General features: G+C 39.8%; 1 protein-coding gene across 1 annotated transcript in view; it reads right to left on the reverse strand.

Moving 5' to 3' along the window:
* pigg (phosphatidylinositol glycan anchor biosynthesis class G) overlaps nt 1-19,618 on the reverse strand; it is a 157,650-nt gene that overhangs the window by 48,321 nt on the left and 89,711 nt on the right. The window contains exons 9-10 of the mRNA XM_017704079.2: nt 16,303-16,721; nt 2,450-2,641 (exon numbers count right to left, since the gene is read on the reverse strand). Coding sequence (XP_017559568.1) covers nt 2,450-2,641; nt 16,303-16,721 — 611 coding nt within the window. The remainder of the gene's footprint in view (nt 1-2,449; nt 2,642-16,302; nt 16,722-19,618) is intronic.

The following is a 19,618-nucleotide window of genomic DNA, read 5'->3' on the forward strand; positions in this document are numbered from 1 at the left end:
CATATCCTGTCACCTCAACCAGATTCTAAGCTACTCTATACAAAACCTGCATTGGATCTACATGTCATTGGAGAAATGAATGATATCCAGAATTGACACTAAATTTTATACCTACATATTAAACTAGGCTTAAATCTAATGGAAAATGACATTTTCTCTGATTTTGACAGAAAAATGTGAGAATTAGCTTGAGAGTATGTTTCATTTATAACTACATTACGCTCTTCTCTTTCACGTCAAATACATTAGCACCTTATCAATCTATTTTTCTTATCATAATCAATAACCTTTGGACTGATTCAGTAACTGATGTCTGTGCAGAAGAACATCACAGTCCAGTAAGAGTGAGAAATGAAACCTCCTCATCTATAAAATACCACCTTTAGTATACTGTATGTTACATATATATATATATATATATATATATATATATATATATATATATATATATATATATATATATTTATATATATATGTTGCCCTAGAAAATAAATGAGAAAGCTGTGCTGCACAGATGAAAAAGAACACATTTCCAAGCAGATTTCCAGGTTGTTTTAGACATCAGTCTTGGAAAAAAATAAACACAGACAGTACAGGACTGATGGCACAGAAGGTAAAGAGGTGGTAATGTTTAGTGCCTGCTGTGATCTAGGCTTAAACATCAATCATAATGGCTCTCAGAACCAAACACACAGCTACTAGAGTATGCATGCTTCATCAGTGAAAGGCGGAGTCCATCAGTGGCTGATAGTGATAATAAACTAAAGCCAGAGAACATTAGTAATAAACTCACTGACCCTTAACTAATATGGTTTAGAGATGATGGAGGACTCCAAACTCCAAGCTCCTACTCTCCACCAAGAGAGGAAGCCAATGGCCAGTGGAAAGAACAGAGAGAGAATGAGAGAAAGAAAGAGGGAGTGGGTAGTAAGTGAGAGGAAGAACAGAGAGAAAAAGACATGAAGACATAGAGAGAGAAAGAGAGAGAGGGAGAAAAAGACAGAGAGAGAGAGAGGGAGGACAGGAGGTGAAAAGAAGGACAGATAAAGAGAGATAGAGAGTAAGAGAGAGAGAGAGATAAAGAGAGTAAGAGGAACAGCAGGCACACAGAATGAGAGAAAGGGTAAGGTGATGGAGAAAATGGAGTGACCAAAACACAATCATGTGCCCCATTGGACTGAAGCTACGAAAGAACAACAAAAACAGTGAAGTACAGATGATGTACAGACTCATGATGATGTGAGCTGGCCAGCGCAGACAGAGCTGGTTACTCAAAGAGGCCAGACTGCGCTCTCTCTCTGAGCTCGCAGTGGGTGCAGACAGAGCTGCTTTCTTTTATATTTGTTAACGTGCTTCTTGCAAACTGCTTTGGCAATAGTGCATCTTAATACATTCATGCCAATCATGCACCACTGAACACAGAGAGAGACACTACTACAGCTACACCTGTCCTCAGATAAATGGACAGAGAGTGCGGAGGGACAGGATGCTGCAGACATCAACGTAATAGTAAAGCCAGAGGTTGCCGGGGCAACATAAACAACGTCCGGTAGTGATTAATGAATGAGCGAGTGGCTCTGGTGGCAGGGTGGTGCTGTCAGTTATGCCTCCTCTCCCTGTCTCTCTCTCTCTCCCCGTCTCCTGTACGGAGAGTCAAAAAGGGAACGCAGCTGGTGGCTCAGCAGGAAGGGCGAAAGGTCAAAGTTTTAATTAGGTGAGAGAAAATGTCAAGGGGAAAAGGTGAGAAGTGCTGCTTTGTCTTGGCAGTGAGGCACATGCATGTGCTATAATAATGTAATATGGGGGTGTGAGACAGAAAACTAAGAAAGTGCGCATGTCTTTGTGTTTAGCACTATTAGAGCCGCATGTGTGGGGGAATGAACGTACGTGACAGAATGCTACAAGTGAATCAGTTTATACTAATGAGGACTAAACGCAGGGGGAAACCAAAAGAGTGGCCTTCTGACTCAACTCTTCCTGATTCCAGCAAAGGCCTATAATCAGGGTAATAATAGACTCCAATGATTTCCAATTCAGGCTAATCAAAAGCGTTTTTTCCGCTTAACGCGCTAAACAGCAGCAAACAATGCACTGCCTTCGCGAGTCTGAGTGGAGACCTCTTTCAGACACGATTTCCATACTCTCCAAACACAATCTCGGAGTGTCTGTAGTTCTTGTAATAAGAATCGAAAACAAGGCTAATTACAGCCTCTTCCTTGAGTGCAATCGCCTAACCTCTAGAGTAACTTTCCAACATCAGACAGTACATACTAATCATGAGGATGGAGAAGAAGATTATTATTCGGGAAAACAGCCAAAAAGACAGAGCTCATTAGAGCTCATAAATGGGTCAAATGTTATTAACAAGAATAGTCTACTTAGCACAACCTCAACAACATCTGACACTCAACAGCTGTTAAAACCATATTCAAATGCGTTCCGAACTTACTTGGAGATGGACCGGCCAGAGTGTTGCCATGGGAACAGGACGTTGCCGACTGCAGCGCGGTAGCTGTAAACTCCCAGGAGGCCAAGAGCCAGAGCGATCTTGGACACCAGAGAACAACGACGCTGGACGAGCAGGAAGATTAACAGCAGAGAGAGAGCAGCCAGCAGAGACAGAACCACCTTATGATCTCCACTGTGAAGACAACACAAACACAGAGTTAAAACAGTGAACTCTTTCTCCACTGAAGAGACCAGAGTAGAGACTGCAGGAATGAGCAAACAGAGTTTTTTGATATACCACAGATGCCCTGATGTGTTTAACTTGTTGTTAAAGGGATACTCTGGCCAAAGTGAAAGCAGTTTGACAGCAGTGCTGCTGGAGTCTCTAGTACCTTGAATGTAGGAGGAACTTTTGCAAGTCTACAACTGCTTTGGGGGAGATGTTTGCATTTGAGTAACCAGATAATGGGGAAACTCCAGGTCTACATCAGTCACAGAAGAAAACTCACAGAAGAGGACTTGACATACTGAGCTAAAATCCGGCTCTCTTTATCAGATTTCGGAATCAGATTTGTAGCTCTTATTCCGATCTAAGAAATCAGAGCATGCTGTTTACACAACCATTTGAATAATCAGATAACTGCAAAGATTTGATTATGATTGGATTACTGAGTGCATGTAAACACACTCAATGATGGTAAAAGTCTGTGAAATTATAGTCATTAATTACAAATACGGTATTTTACTGTAATAAAATAAATGTAAAGGTTTATGTAATAAAGATGAAAGTTGTTTTTGTGGATTTACATTCTATTTCTGAAAATAACAACATAGTATATGTATGGTTGATTTGCATGCATGTAACCTTTTCTTCTTTAAAAACAAAACAACAGAAAAATAGACAAATACCTCACTTTGACAATGAAAATACTTTTTTTTTCTAGCAGTCAGGATCGGTTAACACCACTGGGATTCCCAAGGTATGTACGATGGATTTGTGTTTGTGCACTGCATGAATTGAATAGATGAAAGAAAACATGATATTGATATAGAATCATGAAATCTGTCAAACCTACAAGGCTCAGGGACACAATACTACACTGCATAACACAACAAACAGAATATTAAAGTCTAGTTTTGGTCTTCTATAAATTACATTCCAATATATTATTACATGAACTTACATCATTGCAATACTTACTGTGATCCTAAATCTAACTAAGAACTTAATCTGAACTGTAATCCTGATCCATCTGTTGATAATCGGGCTGTCCAAATAAAATGGGAAATTTATCACCTGTAACACAACACTGCACTGGTGTTTGTTGTCTAAAAGTTAGCTTTTATTGAGTCTTTATGAGCTCAGACATCAGGGATTCAACAATAGCTTGTCTGCTATTGTCTGCTGTTTATGCCACCACACCAAGGCTCATCCTTGGAGTAAACCTCCATCCTAAGCTTATTATGTTCTGGTCTCTGTGGTTATTTTTCTATTCTATTTTTTATCATTTAGTTCTATTTGTTGCTTGATTGCAACTCAGATACTTCTTCTAAGCTTGCTTATTATTTAAAATTATGCAGAATATGATTTAGACCACTATGCAAAACATCTTCAGGAACACAAACAAACACCGGATGATGATCTCTTCTGTGCAGTTTGTTAGCTGGGCAAAAACAGCCCAGTAGAGCTCATGAATAAACCAAGAAGTCTACACATTGTCTTATTAACACAAAACACAGACGATACAAAACAGACCTAATAGTGGCATTTCTTTAATTATGGAAACAAGTGGGTAGATGCTTTTATTACCAGGCTGGCCACAGCCTCAATTAAACTCATGACGTGACACCTAAAATGCTTTAAAGTGACCATCAACTTAAAGAGAGAGGCTCACTGCCTAACTAGCAGCTATTAAAGTATGGGCAGATAGCCATGCTGCTTCACTAAGACTCTGCTTCCTTTATTAATTAAATTAGATTAAACTGCTTCCTATGCTTGAAGATTTGTCATATATTTTATGTGAATACATTATGAATGATACAACAGAAAGACATTATGCTCTGGCATATGTGTACATGTGCGTGGACTAGAGGCAGATTGCCTGTAGAGTCTTTAACATGCTGGAGGGGTTCTTCTCTCCTCTAATGTAATCAGGTCTGGGGCACAGAAGCCAAGACAAGTGTATATGTGGGGCAGGGTGGAGACTTGGGTTTAATGTGCAAGTGTGTGTGTACATAGCAAAAAGGAGTGTGTTTATGTCCAATGAAGAGAACAATAAAAACATGCAAAGTCAGAGACCACCCTTCATTTATTTAATTCCCATCCAAAATGGTATTTCATTAAAAAAATGTACTAATTTTTCAGTGTGAGGAAAAGAGGGGATATCACTGTTGTCAGAAGAAAACCTTGTAGCTCAGTTTTTGACATTATTTTAGTTTTTGACATCATTTGAATAAACCTGTTGCCCTTTACCTGTTGCCTTTTGTGTAAATTTCATGATGAATGGACTAAAAGAAATGATTCAAAACGACTTGGGGGAAAAAGTCTGGTTCCATTTACTTACATTAAAAGTAAAGTAGGTTTTTTCCTTCTCCTGTACATTTTTTTTTCTGACAATATCCATATATGTTAAACAAAAACACCCAATCCTCAACAACTACATACAACATTATTTATTTATTTTTTTTACAGCTTCCATTCTTTTCAGGAGACTTATTTTCAGTTTTTTTTTACGGAGCCCCATTGCTGACATCCTCTATAAATAAAAATAATGCACGGCCATGCCTTATTAATCTGTGGGAACGAGATCCCAATGCATGGCCATGACTTAACAAGGTGTGGAAATGAGATTATTAAGTCATGGCCATGACTTAGTAAGGTGTGGGTACGACATGGCTTACTAAATTGTGGCCACCCATAAGGATCTCGTTCCCATGCTTTACTAAGTTATGGCCACGACTTAATCATCTCATTCCCACACCTTACTAAATTGTGGCCACACATTATTTTTATTTACACAGGATGTCACCAGCAGGGCTTTTCAAAGAAAACTACAAGGACATTTTTCAACACCTCCAAAGTTCTTAGAAGTTGGTTGCATTTTCTGTTTTCTGCTTTTCATGATCTAAATAATCCTAATTACAAATTTAGACTCATCAGTCCGCTCCATCACACATTCTCAGATGTCCAGCTGCAGCGTTTGGCTGCAATCTTTCTTTTGTTACTTCCGTTCTCAGTAACAGCTTCTTGACAGCTATATATTTTTCAGACTCCTAGTGCTGAGCTGTTTTCACAGTTGAAGATTTTTAAGCTCTTAATCATGAGTGGAGATTGATTTTCTCCTCTCTCTCAAAGATGAAAGCTTTAAGTTCTGTTTATCTGATGGGGACAATTTTGGTGGTCCTACAAGGTATTGCATGTTTGTAAAGAGTCCCATTTTTTCTGTGTCTTTTAATCATTTTAAAAGACCAAATTTAGGAAAAATGAATAACTTGCCCTTGTGTGGCTGTTTTGGCTAGAAATTTAGAAGGATGGTCTCTTACTTTTGCATAGAAAGAGCGTGTGTGTCTGTGTGTGTGTGTGTGTGTGTGTGTCTGTCTGTGTGTGTGTGTGCGTGTGTGTGTGTGTGTGTGTGAGAGAGAGAGAGAGAGAGAGAGAGAGAGAGAGAGAGAGAGAGAGAGAGAGAGAGAGAGAGAGAGAGAGAGAGAGAGAGAGAGAGAGAGAGAGTGTGTGTGTGTGTGAAGGGCATGTGTGAGTGTCTGAGTCCAGACGGGAACCGGTTGATGAGTGCGTGTTTGTCAGATCAGAAGCCAACTGAATTCTGAGAGTGTGGGCATGTATGTGAGTGCAGAGTTCAGCTGAGTGGGTCCTACAGGAGGTTCAGAGCATCTTCCATTTATTACCCACCTAGAGTAGAACTAGAACTAGCTGGAAGAAAGAGAGAGAGAGAGAGAGAGAGAGAGAGAGAGAGAGAGAGACAGAGAGAGAGACAGAGAGAGAGAGAAAGAGAGAGAGAGAGAGAAAGTGAAGACTTTTAAAGTAGGCAGAGAGAAATGCTCTTCCAGTCTGTGACCCTGATGCCCCCTCTCTCCTTCCTCCATTCATCTGAGCACAGTCTGCAGAATTCTAATGCACTTACACACTGAGGACACACGCACGCACGCACGCACGCACGCACGCACACACACACACACACACACACAGGGAACCACATTACCTGTGTAATTTCCTATATTCTTTTTTTACTCTTATTAGTAATTTGCTTTGATTTATTTCACAGTGCTGTGTTTGAGATACTGTATTCTCATTATATTTTGAACAAAATCCAAATGAAGGAAAATGATGACTATAATCATGTTGTTGCACAACTTACTAACAATGCCAAATCTGGATGGCAGGAGGAGCGCTGGAGTGAGGTGTTGATTGGTGCTGTATTCAAACAATGTTGTTGCATTGGAAAGCATAACTCATAGCATAACATTGCCACAGTTTTGCATTGCAATATCACAATTATATTTCATAATTTTAAATTTCATATTCAACATTAATCATTTAGATTCAGAGGTCAAGGTTTAACTCAATGTTTGATATTTTGTGTTTGCAGAGCTCTAATTAAGCCTTGGAAATCACAACCCCTTCAATTTCTGAGCAACGTCGGGAAAAACAGAAAAAGCCAAGTTATTTGAAAGTGTGTGCGTGCATAGCATAAGCCCACCTTCTCCTCCTTTAACTTTAACCCCCCTTTTAACTCATAGGATGCACCCACCTAGTTTTGATCACTGATGGCTTTTTCTTCAAAAGACAGCAAATAAGAGACCACACATTTCCATAAATTTATAGTGTTTTCATTTCTTTTGCTTTTCTAGCCTTTTGTATATAAATACAGTATATCATGAACTTAATAGACAAAGAAAATCACAGCACCCAAGTTAGATTCCACTTTGCCTTCTGTTGAAATAATTAACATTATATTTTCAAGTAAGAGGAAATGCCCACAAAGGCTTTTTTAGTATTACTTTATTGTGCACTGGGTATGTTTTGCAACCCTCAGCTTTGTTCATCATTCCTGAATAGTTATTTGACAGTTTTCTTTTTCTAAACTATAGTTAAAAGCACAATCTTGGATATCTCTTCTCCCTAAATTGGTTTACACAGCTGAAAGGTTTGAGTGCTGTTGAGCAAAGGAATAAAATGCATGGGGTATATAATTACTCCCAATGTAGGAATCGACACAAATAATTCCATACATACTGGAACATGCCATCACTTTCCTCAAAATAAATCTTCAATATTTTAAGTTATTGCAAACTGATAGATAAAAGGTGCTTATTTCTATTAAAACAATTTGAAAAGCTAGATGTCTCCAAACTTTTGCTGGGCAGTGTATGAGAGAGTGAGTGAGTATCTGGCAGCCAGTCACATTCCCCAACCCTTTCGTACATCGGTCAGCACCTCCCTGAGACCAACCGGGCTGTGTGAGCTCAAATGAAAGAGGCTATTAGAGCCGCTATCTCGCCAAGCATCTAGGCCTTGACGTTTCACTCTCAGTCTTTCAGAGGCAGCAGGTCCAGACCAATGACAGCAGATGACTCACTGCTTTCAAATCCTCAGATGTGCAGACTCTGTCTTCATGACAGGACATACAGCACACCAACCACATTCATATTACACAGCAAATTCATTACAATGTTGCATTGTCAAAATTCAATTCCAGATTGACTCAAAATTTGACTAAACTTTTCATATTTATTTGTAGAAAATTCCTCATTGCACATATGTCTTAATGTTATAGATGTTCTGATATTAACTGTATTTTATTCCTTATTGATCTGACAATGGTTTATTGAAATGGTGAAAGAAGGTAAATACGAGGCTCTCGGAAGAGGCTGAGAGTGATACAGTTTTACATTTCAAAGCACTGTTTTCAATGTTAATTTTTCAATACTTTTAGGGACGTCCTGATCCAATCCTATGGACCATGGTCTGAGCTGAGCCAAGCACGTTTTGATGAATAAGGTATCAGCAATATTAAGCCTAATCCAATTCTGATACTTTGTTTCTTGTTTTTTCAGTTCCTCCTATAGTGAACTGCATTTTCCAAAGAGATCTAAAGGTCTGCAGTGTAGAAGCGTATATAGCCTGTATATGAAAACATCTAATATCTAGATATAGGAAGGACAAGTTTTTTTTAACTGTGTTTGAGTAAGCCAAGTTTCATCTAAACACCGGCACATAAAATGAGAGCATGCAGTTATTAAGCTTTGTACAAAACACACTTTAACCTCATTTTTCACTTGCGGGAGCTTGAAAACAAAAGTACTATGTAAACTGTTAACTTGTGTTAGCAGTACCAATAGCTACATTCAGCCTGAAAATCTTTTAATAATCATGTAATAGCTCAATTGGAATAGAGTACATCCATGTGTACACCAACTCAATCGGAATAGACTAGTATAATCGAGGCCATTCAGAAAACAAATTCTGACTGACTGAGGTGGGTAACCCTATAAATAATCTGTTAAACAGAAGAATAATAACCATGTAAACGCCTGAATCCAAATACATTCCTAATCTGAGTTTGCATTATAGTGAAAATTTACGTTTAACATGGCGGGAGCAGAAACTGGTCTGTAGAGGAGACAAAGTTTATGCTCTAAACTTTAAAAGGCGCCAGTGAGACGGGCATCCAGCTTATGTGTCTCGGAACACAACGTCTTCCTCTCACCCGTCTTTAATAAGTACATGTGAAGCACATTTTCCTGGGTCTGCCATAATTTTATGGTTAAAAACACAAGCACTGCTTACTGCTGCTCTACTCACTCTGACTGGAATCATGTGACGCTTGTTGTCATAGAAACGTCTACACACGTGCATAACTGTAGATCGGATTACTTCTAGATTTTCATCAGATTGTTCAGGACAGTGAGCATATAAACACCTTGGTTGTAATCTATAATACGAATGTATTCAATTGGTTTGGCAAAAATCTTTGCATGTAAACACAACCAATGTGTTCAAAACCAAGTGAAAGGAGTACTGTTCATGCGTTAGAGCGACATAAAATTTTTTGAGCATTCATAAAATACTCTATGAAAGCGCAGACATGTTTGTATATACAATATGTGATATACAGTAGAAGTGATTTTCTAGTTTATAATTCCAGTCAGTTCTGCTGACTAAATCTCTACAGCAATTTCAGGGGGCTAAAAGGATTTTATTTAAAACAAACCTCACCTATGTCTCTATATCCAGCTCATTTATGTCTGCAAATATTTACTCAGGTGGTGACGGCTTTCAGAAACAGAGATGTGTTTCTGAATAATTACAAAGCAACATGACCGCATTCATCCAGCTGAACAATGTAAACAGTCATGCTAAAATATGGCAGAGCCCAAAGCCTACTCAAGCAAGTCCTATACCAAAAAAACCCACATCATCCATCAAACTGACGGTGAAAAGAGAAAAAGAGTGAAATTACTTATCTCACCACTTTCCCCTGCCTCTCTCTTTGTGTCACCTCAACTCATTATTTGCCTTTTTCTGTGCTATAACGCGAAGGTTCATCCACGACGAGGTTTAAAATCTCCAGATAAAGCAGTGTCCAAAGGTGCGGCCTATTTGCATTCCTAAAAGATCTCAGCGGGGGAAAAAGCTTGACAATCACTTTCAAAGAATCCAGTGCCTGCTCTGGATGACTCTCTCAGCAGGGTAGTGAAATATTAATAAGTGCAAACTCCAAACAATAATCAGAGTGAGCAAATCCTGACCAGGCAGGAGGGAGGACAAATTCAAGAGGATTTAAAAGATCATAAACAGATAAAAAGTTCAAAAGTAACCGTGCCCTGAAGTCTTTATTCTGCCTTTATGATTCGCTAACATCAGCGTACCAGTCTGTAGTTAAAGAGACGCACACAAATGCAAACACAAGTGTATACTCCCATGTAGGCGAACATACAGTCGTATGCAAATGTTCTAACACCCCCAGTCAAATTACGTGCTTTGTTGATCTTCTAAGTGAAAATAAGTTCACACATGCTCTGCTGAGAACACAACCAGGCATATGTGCATAGAAATCTTTTTATCTGAAAACTTTTTTGCAAAGTTTAATATACCAGAAACTTTGTAAAAAGGTAAGCCTAAAATCAAGGATGCAATCCATCAAAACATCAATTATAAAACAGAGAGCTTCAGTTCTGAAATCTGATTGGCTGAGCCTCATTCGAAGCTATTGCAAGAAAATAGCAAGATAGTAAGATAAAGTAAGATATATGCACACTTATGAGAGCAGACCTCAACTGAACTCTGTATTAATGCACCAGATCTTAAAATTGTTCCTTGTTTGTGCCATGGAACATAGTACTGATGGTGAATTTGGGAACAAACACAAGCATGTATATAATAAAAGGCCAAAATCCACATTTAACCCACCTCGTGTAAGAACATGGGCTAGTTTAAATTGACGGGTTGACAACTACAATATGTAAATGACTGTACAACCAAAAACTAAAACAGTTCATCAGGATATACACTGACAAGCCACTGAAAGGTCTATATTCTAAAATTCTAAAGCTTTATTTATTCTCATTTATTTATACTCATTATTACCCAAGTTATAGCGGACATACTGGAGCTAGCTATAGGTCTGTGTACCTCAGTATCTCTCGAAAGCTGTTGATGTCCACCATGTCCTTCACTATGATTTTGCACACTCATGCGTGATTTTCTCACACTGCTACGCCTACCACTTTCTCTCAGAGAACATGGATGAAACAGCTGTGTTTTATCACTTGTGATTGTTTGCTTTTGACATGGAACAGTGTTGTAGCTGTTCCATGTTCCGTGTTGCACTTTGTTCCTGGAGGAACGTAATTTCACTCCACTGTGTACTTGTACATAGATGTAATGACAATAAAAGCCTCTTGACTTGACTTGACTTGATATCATTCTCTTGAAAAGTGGTCAGCTGTGTGAAATTTGTCAGCAAATGTAGCAAATTATTCTGAACAATTTTGGTTGGTAGAAGAACTGTCCGTTGCAATTATTTTAAATATTAAAATAAATTATTTATGAAACACTGGTGCATTTAATTGTATTGTACTTTATATTTCATAAAAACACACAAGCACATATTGGAATGATTTTACTCCAAAGGTGGCCTAAACAGAGCCCTGATGAGTGCTGACATCACAAGGTGGTAAAATGCATGAAGTATGCTATATTTACACAATTACATGGTTTTCTCAAAATAATACAACCTGAGACTTCAATATGTAATAATATTAGTATGCTAATAATATCCCAAGACATAATGCGCTAAGACATGAATATATTTAATTTAATGAGTAACTGCAAACCATCAAACACACTCAACTGTATAAAGATTGTGCTGTCAGAGCTCAATAAATTATTGACGTCTCTAATTCGTTTAAACGCTGTTGATGCATTTTCTTAATTTGACTCTTCAAATCATCTATAGTAGTGGAGGCTGAAGCCCAGCTGCTTGATTGCTGTATGTTGCTATTGAAGAATCAGCAATTGTTGCCCTCTCATTTAAATAAAGTTTTTAAATGTCTTTTAAAGTGACACCTTTAGCACTTTCAGCAGCTGCAGCAGACTACACTGGACAGTGCTCCAGGGAGACCTATTGATAAATCAATGGGGACTAAACTAAGAAAAGCAATAGCAATGTGGAAAGCTACAAGTTTCCCTCAAGAGTCTCCATTGTAACAGCAATGCAGAGCTGTGAGTGAGATTGACAGCCAAGAGATTTACAATCATGAAGGAATCAGAACTGAATATATGATGTATACACTCCCAGGCAAAAAAAAAAAGGCAAAACATTAAGCTTTTAACTCTCTTAACAACAAACCAGTAAACAAATTGATGAAGTAGCTTCACATGGGAGAGTTTTCCACCAGATTTCTTTAAAATGTTGAAGTTTTGTGGGTAAACCTGCAGACAACCCCTTACAGAAAGAAGAGTCAGTCCTTTTACACTGAGCAATGAAGGCCTCAGAAAGTTGAAAAACACTGCTGAGTATGCTTAAGGTGCTTTTTGTTGATTGAAGTAAGCTGTGAATACTTATTTACATGTCAAAAGTAGTAAATACTTTCTTCTGTCGGTACATATATTTAATACAAAATGCACTGCTTTTAAAAAGGAAAAAAATCTCTCTTTAGGCTCAAATTAGACAAATAAAATGTCATAGACTATGAATAATTATTTTATTTGAGAGCCTGAACTAAAAACAACTTGATAAGCTAGGAGTCTCCAAACTTTTGACGAGCAGTATGCATGCACACAGAAACTCCAAAAACATTTTCTGCATCCTAATAATCCTTTGGCTCTTAAACCAGTAATATCCTCTCTCAACGTGAACCACAAGTCAGGCTTTGCGGTCTAATGGAGATTCATTGTGGCCCTTTCCAGCAGCAGCCACATACATAATGAGAGGGAGTGTTCTACTGCCACTTCCAGACGCAGCAGAAACGCATGCCCCACACGTTCACGTCTTTTCCCTTCCACGACCCCTACTAACCTCCTCCGAGAGTCTGGCATCTGTCCACCCACCCCATACCCCCCCCCCCCCCCCATAAACGAGTCTGGATTTATGATGAGCGCAATCATGGTTATTTATCGGCGGTGCTGTCGTGTGCAGAGAGAATATGATTGTGGCTTTTTGCCTCAGCGAAGGTTCTTTCAGGCGTCTACAGTAAGGGGAGTGCATTAAAGAGCTGCAGGTATTGATCTGCGTTATTTTCAGAAAGGCTGCATCAACTGGATATAAAATCATTCAGTGGTTTTGGAAGAAGCAAGGCCTGCACTTGCAAAAGAAAAGTCAGATTGTAAGTGCACGGGTGAGTATGTGTGTGTCTTTGTGTTAACTGTGTACAAGCCCTTTTACAAGGGTGAACCAAATGTGCCACCACTTTCAGGCACGAATGCACACAGAAATAAAAGAAAAAAAAATACAAAGAAAAAAAACCAGGAGGAAATAATTGGAAGTGTGGCTGATTACATATTCTGTTATATTTTATAATGATTTGTATCATTTATAATGATTAAGCAACTAGTGTGGTGTAGTAGTACTGTCTCAAATGCATGTTTGGGAGCAACACTGGCAGTAGTCCTGGTCATTAAATGGAGATACAGCCTTCCAAGTCATGCTGAAAGTTGTGTTTACCAACCAGACAATACTGACATATACATGAGAGAATCTGCACGTGGACGACACTGAAGCATGCACAGCAAAGGTGTCGTTAAAGAGAAAACAAGCCAGTCTTCCTGCTATCATAGCTCTGGCTCTGTGCTGTACGTGACCACTGTGCTTTCTTTCTGATACATGACGAGATCATAATGTCCATGAAGACACCCCTAAATCATTTTGAATTTTAAACAACCCTCTTTTAGTGAGGTTTTTTTTTTTAATTCCGTTCATGGCAAACAGTTAGTCAGGCTTTCTTGAATGCATACTTCTCTAGGGAAGGACAAAGAGAGAAAGCATGCACAAGAGAGAAAATGTGAGTTGAGCTTGGCTCAGAAGATCTCTGGAGAATATGCAGTCACAATTCATACTTTATTGCTTTCTAATTTATATTTTTTGAGACAAAGTGCAATTATACTCTCGTTAAATCAAAAGAACATCTTAAAAGGTCCTTCTGTCCATTAACCCTTTTGCTGTATTTATACTACGATAATAGATGAACTGCAACAAACTATATATACCATAGCAGTCAGCAGATACGCTCTGTCAAGTGATACATTTTTCCAACTTTAGCCATCAATTGTTGCCAACATTTATGTGCATTCAAAGGGCTTTCTAGGATGAAACAGTAGCTAACACCATCAGTGTGTGGGCACGGATGCTACCTTTTTAGCAATGCTAACACCATGGCACCAAGACACTGTCGTCATTCTGTCACCAATTACACAGATTCTGCTACAAATGAAATATTAGGGTTAAAGTGCCGATTCTAATTCAACTGATATCTCATTTGTAGGTAGAAGATGTTGTACTAAGGGAACTACTGAATATAAGGAAATGATATAGTTTGCTCACATTTTTATCCATTCTTGTGCAAACCTGTTGATCCACAGTTAAACTGAATAAAAACGTAATAACTATATGTATTTATACTGTATGGTTGCACTGAAGTCATATAACCAAACAACAAGTGTTAAATAGTCTGGAAGCTCTGGAAGATGTTTATAAACAAACATCATACCAAGCCATCAGTAAAGCAGGAGGGTTACTCAGATCATGCTGCCAAATGAACACAGTAAGTTCCCTGCGCGTGTCAGTCTTGGCAAACCTTCCTTCACACTGGAGTGTGTGAGATCAGGCTGCTCTTTGATTGGCTGATTGCTCTGGACAGGGTTAATGGGCCGGAATGGAGGCTGGCACACACCGGCGAGTGTAGCAGCCAGACCGTCTGTCAGTGTGTGTACAGCAACGCCATTTAACACCCCAGAACACACACACAGAAGCAGACGGGAGAGGGACTAGGCAGGCCAAGTCTATTTGGAAGTAGCTGGCTTCCAAGGATTATTAAGCAAACAAATTGGAGGAAAGTGTAAAGACACACGTTGTAATTACGCACTCTTTTTAAGTGTTTAAGCCAAATTGTTTTGAACGAGTTTAGCCACTCTAAATAATTAAAAACACTCTGATTTAAAAAAAATTCACGGTTCAGAAGATCTCCCTAAGCAATTGGCCTGCTTAATTGAACAGAGTTTTAGTTTTCAGAAGTTTGAAAAGCTTAAATTTGGATAGTTTGGAGTGACTGTCGGAGCTTTAAAGCTCTCTCTGGCCCTAAATGAGTGTCAGCGTCTACCATTGACGGCTCAGGTTTATACCAGAGCTGAAGTTCTGTGGTCTGACTGAGGCTCGGCCAATTAAAAGAAGACTTTTTAATGAAACCTGGCTGCCGTCAGAAATGAAGGCGGTAAGGCTGGATGCAATATGACAGGGCTTATGGAGGGATCGGGAGAACAGCGCTCATTGCAGAAAAGCTGTATGTCACTGAGGCCTGATGGTAAAGCTTCTCATAAACCCAGTCAATACTATATAACAGAAAAAGTACAATGTCTCGCTACTCAAATCCATCACAGCATTGTAAAACTACTCTAAGACGGTGGGGTGAAAATCATACTGAACACCTTCTTTACAAAGATTTCTTACGTCCAAGACATCCTGACAAAGGCATGGCCTTGTGACACCATAACCCAAGTCATGCTATCATCAGTGAAAACCTACACCTACTATGTGTTTAAATCTGAAGCAACAATGCACATAAATGTACAGTAATGGTATTATAATTAGAGCTGCAACAATTTTTAGAAGTTGGTGAAGTCGACTAGGAAAAAACATTAACATGGATTAGATGGAATTTTAACATTTTTATTAAAACTTAATGATGTTCTGAAATGTTGACATGATGCAGTAGTTCCACCACCCTACAGGGGGCTTTGGAGGGAAATATGGTTTCACCAACTTTTTAAAAGGAAGGAATGGCAGGCACCGTAGTAGATTAGCAGATGAATCGAAAAGCAGTCAATAGGTTAAACTAAGGACTTATGCTATTTTAAATACAGTGACTGAAAAACACTGTTTCTCTCAGAAACCTCCAAACCCATAACCCAATCTACTTAACTGTGGACATCAAGATGACCCAAAGACTCTGAAAGCAGATTTTAATGAGGGGACAAAGCCAAAGTATCTGAATGTATAGCCATTGAAGCCTTAGTTAAGCTAAATATTAATAATATGTAATATGGGTAAGTAATGGCTTGTTAAAGCCCTAATTACAAGTTATTAGATACAAATGTGCTGTATACCTATTTCTCTTTCTTACCTGTTGAGCCAGTGGCTCAGGTCAGGCAGGTGTGCCCACTGCACTCCGGTCTGGTTCAGTGACCTCAGAAGTCGACAGCAAGCCAGAGTCAGGATTGGAGTGGACAGGGCCAACCACTTTTCTGACCCCACACTGACCCCTAGCTCTGCTGCTGGTGAGAAAGTGGCCTGGGAAGCATCCTCCTCTGCTATAGAGGGCAGAAGAGGGTCATCCTCTTCATCATCGCCTGGCCGTCTTCTTTCCCTAAAATACTTCCTGCAGACATCCTGGAAGACGGCCAGGCAGAGGGTGTTGAGCAGGAAGTACCAGGTCTGGTGTTCCTCCTCTACGAAACTGCTAGCGCCCAGGCTGAGGGTGTGGCCGACCGTACCGGTCAGCAGCAAGATGTCCAGCTCAGACAGAGTCCAGTCTGATGATGTCTGAGTGTGAGAGAGAGAGAGAGAGAGAGAGAGAGAGAGAGAGAGGGAGGGAGGGACAGAGAGAGAGAGAGAGAGAGAGAGAGAGAGAGAGAGAGAGAGGGAGGGAGGGACAGAGAGAGAGAGAGAGAGAGGGAGATATCTCAGTTCAAACAGCAAACCTGAATTTATGCCTGAGTATTTAGATGTGCTTAAAGCTAATTGGAAAAAATAATTAATTAACAAAAATAAAGGTGTTAAAAGTCTAGACGTAAATATAAAAGGTACTTGAAGCCAATCGAGCTGCACTGAAAGCACCAGTAAATTTCCTTCAGTGTAGGAAAAAGTGGTGCAAAAAAGGTCAGATTACTCAGCTCCTGATTATTTCCCAGCCTTCAAATCAGCCTGAACCACTCCCCACAATGCCTAGTGAAAAGATTCCAGAAAATGCTCTCGAATAGATTCCATCTGATAGCTCACTACAGTGCTGCATCCAAAAATCGACCCCAGATTGCCGCTTTTGACAATCAGATGAAAAGGAAGGGCTAAAAGAAGAGATGTTGAGATGTGGAAAGAGTGAAAGGGAGAGGTTTGGCAGAGGTGCAAATGGAGAGATGAGGCAGAAAATGGCTACTGAATGAATCTGAGGAGAAAACAAATATAAAAGAGAACCAGAAGAACTCTGACTGCAAACAATACAAAGACGCAGGCTTCTTCAGAGCCAACTGTGACCAACTACCCGTTCAGTTAGACAGCACAGACAACAACAAAATAAGAGAGCTCACAAGCTGTGAGACAACCTCACACACACACACACACACACACACACACACACACACACACACACACACACACACACACACACAATGATGTCCTCAGTGTGTTATTAAGGAGCTGCTGAGAGCAAAGGTTGGAAGGTTGAGCAATAAAAGGTGGACACACACAGCTATTGCCTCCTGCAGACCAACGTAAACACATTGACAAAAGAAATGTTCCCAGAGAGAGAGAGAGAGAGCTAACACTCACACACATACTGCTGCTCTAGACATTATCTACTGCAGGAGCAGGTTTCCTTTAAAGGTGTCTATTTAAAGAGCAACACTGATCACTAAATTGGCCACTAATGCTTACAGCCCAAAGCTAAACATTTATATACACATACAGAACATGCACACAGATTCAGAGTCTATTAATCATCATCATCATCATTAAATAGCAGTGATAGAAGAGCAAGCTCTTTACATTCTTCACATGCCTTAGGGGAAAACTGGTGAACATATGCTGCTCTGCCTGCCAACGTCAATAAAAGCAGTTAAAAGTATTCTGACTCTTATAGTGTATAACACAGACACACCACACAGACTGGCAGGCAGACAGACAGATGGACTCACAAATAAATGCAGACTCAAAGACAGACAGACACTCACACATACACAGAGAGACACTAACAGACAAATGGACAAACAGATACACAGACACAAAGAGACAAGCACAAGCAGAAAGACATAGACAGACAGACATAAAGACACAGACACACTCAGACACACACACACACACTCATAGACCAACACACACACAGACAGCCAGACACACACACACACACACACACTCTTAGACCAACACAGACACATATACACACACACACACACACACACACATATACTCATAGACCAACACAGACACACACACACACACACACAGGCAGGCAGGCAGACAGACAGACAGACAGACAGACTCATAGAGCAACACAGACAGACACTTAAACACATGCATGTATGCGCACACACAGTCCTTGCGCTGTGTGGTAATGATATGGTAATTGGTCACTTTGTGGCTGGGCAGTGTTTATGATGGATTTGGTCGTGTGTGTAGCCGTGACACCAGAAATGTGTAGCCGATCCTCAGGAGTGTGACAAGGCCTCTCCGCAGCACCCAACACACTGCCATCCATCACCTATGGCAACGCTGCGCACAACTTAGCCAGGGGGAAAATGAATTGTGTAACCAACACGCTGATGTTTGTGTAAACACAATCTGGAGGAAAGAACGAAAGAGGGAGAAATACAGCAAAAGAGAGACAGAGAGAGGAGAAAGAGAGATGGGGGAGAGGAGAGAAAGATCGAGAGGCTCAGACAGATAGAAAGAAAGAGAGAGAGAGAGGGTGAGTCTCTCTCTTTCTCTCTCTCTCTCTCTCTATCTCTCTCTCTGAGTTGTACTCGATTCCCTTCAATGGGAATATTTGGATCCCACAAGTGTTTGCCTCAAACTGACTAGAATGCATCCACTTTGAGAAGGTTCACCCGAGTTTGCTTCTCTGCTGTTTGTTTGGGTCTCTGCTGGCTTTGGTTTTTGATGTAGCAATAAGAACAAAACATGGTGAAGCCAAAAAAAAGAAAAAAAAAAAAAAAAAAAAAAAAAAAAAAACAGCCTGGCTTGCTATTTATATGCTAATTCAGCCACGTCCGTGCGGCTGGTGAGAAGGAGATTCCCTTTGACGATAGGCTGCGTATGCTATTATGAGGGCAGTCAGAGCACTCCCGCCACCGACATCTTTATCTAGAACTGAGACTTGAAACAGCTGGAGTTCTCCTTACAAGCAACAGAGACAAAATCAGTGAGCCTCCCAGGCTCCGTTTAAACGTACTGGCAATGAAACAAAGAATAAAGGCCTTCTGACGAAATCTCTCTCTGTCTCTCCTTGCCTCCTTCTTTTCCTCTCCCAATGGAAGAAGCCTTTGGAGGCCTTTAACAGCAGATGATGTGTTTATGTATTCTGTCGTCTTCACCGTCTTCGTCGTCTTGATGTAAATGAATATATGATCACAGTGCAATCAGCAAGGCAAAATCAAATGAGTGAATGAAAATTACAAATAATGGACAATTAATGGTCTCCTGCCTTTTTCTTTTCCTCTCTAGAGAGT

The sequence above is a fragment of the Pygocentrus nattereri genome, chromosome 8, assembly GCF_015220715.1.
Source record: "Pygocentrus nattereri isolate fPygNat1 chromosome 8, fPygNat1.pri, whole genome shotgun sequence".
Taxonomy (NCBI): Eukaryota; Metazoa; Chordata; class Actinopteri; order Characiformes; family Serrasalmidae; genus Pygocentrus; species Pygocentrus nattereri.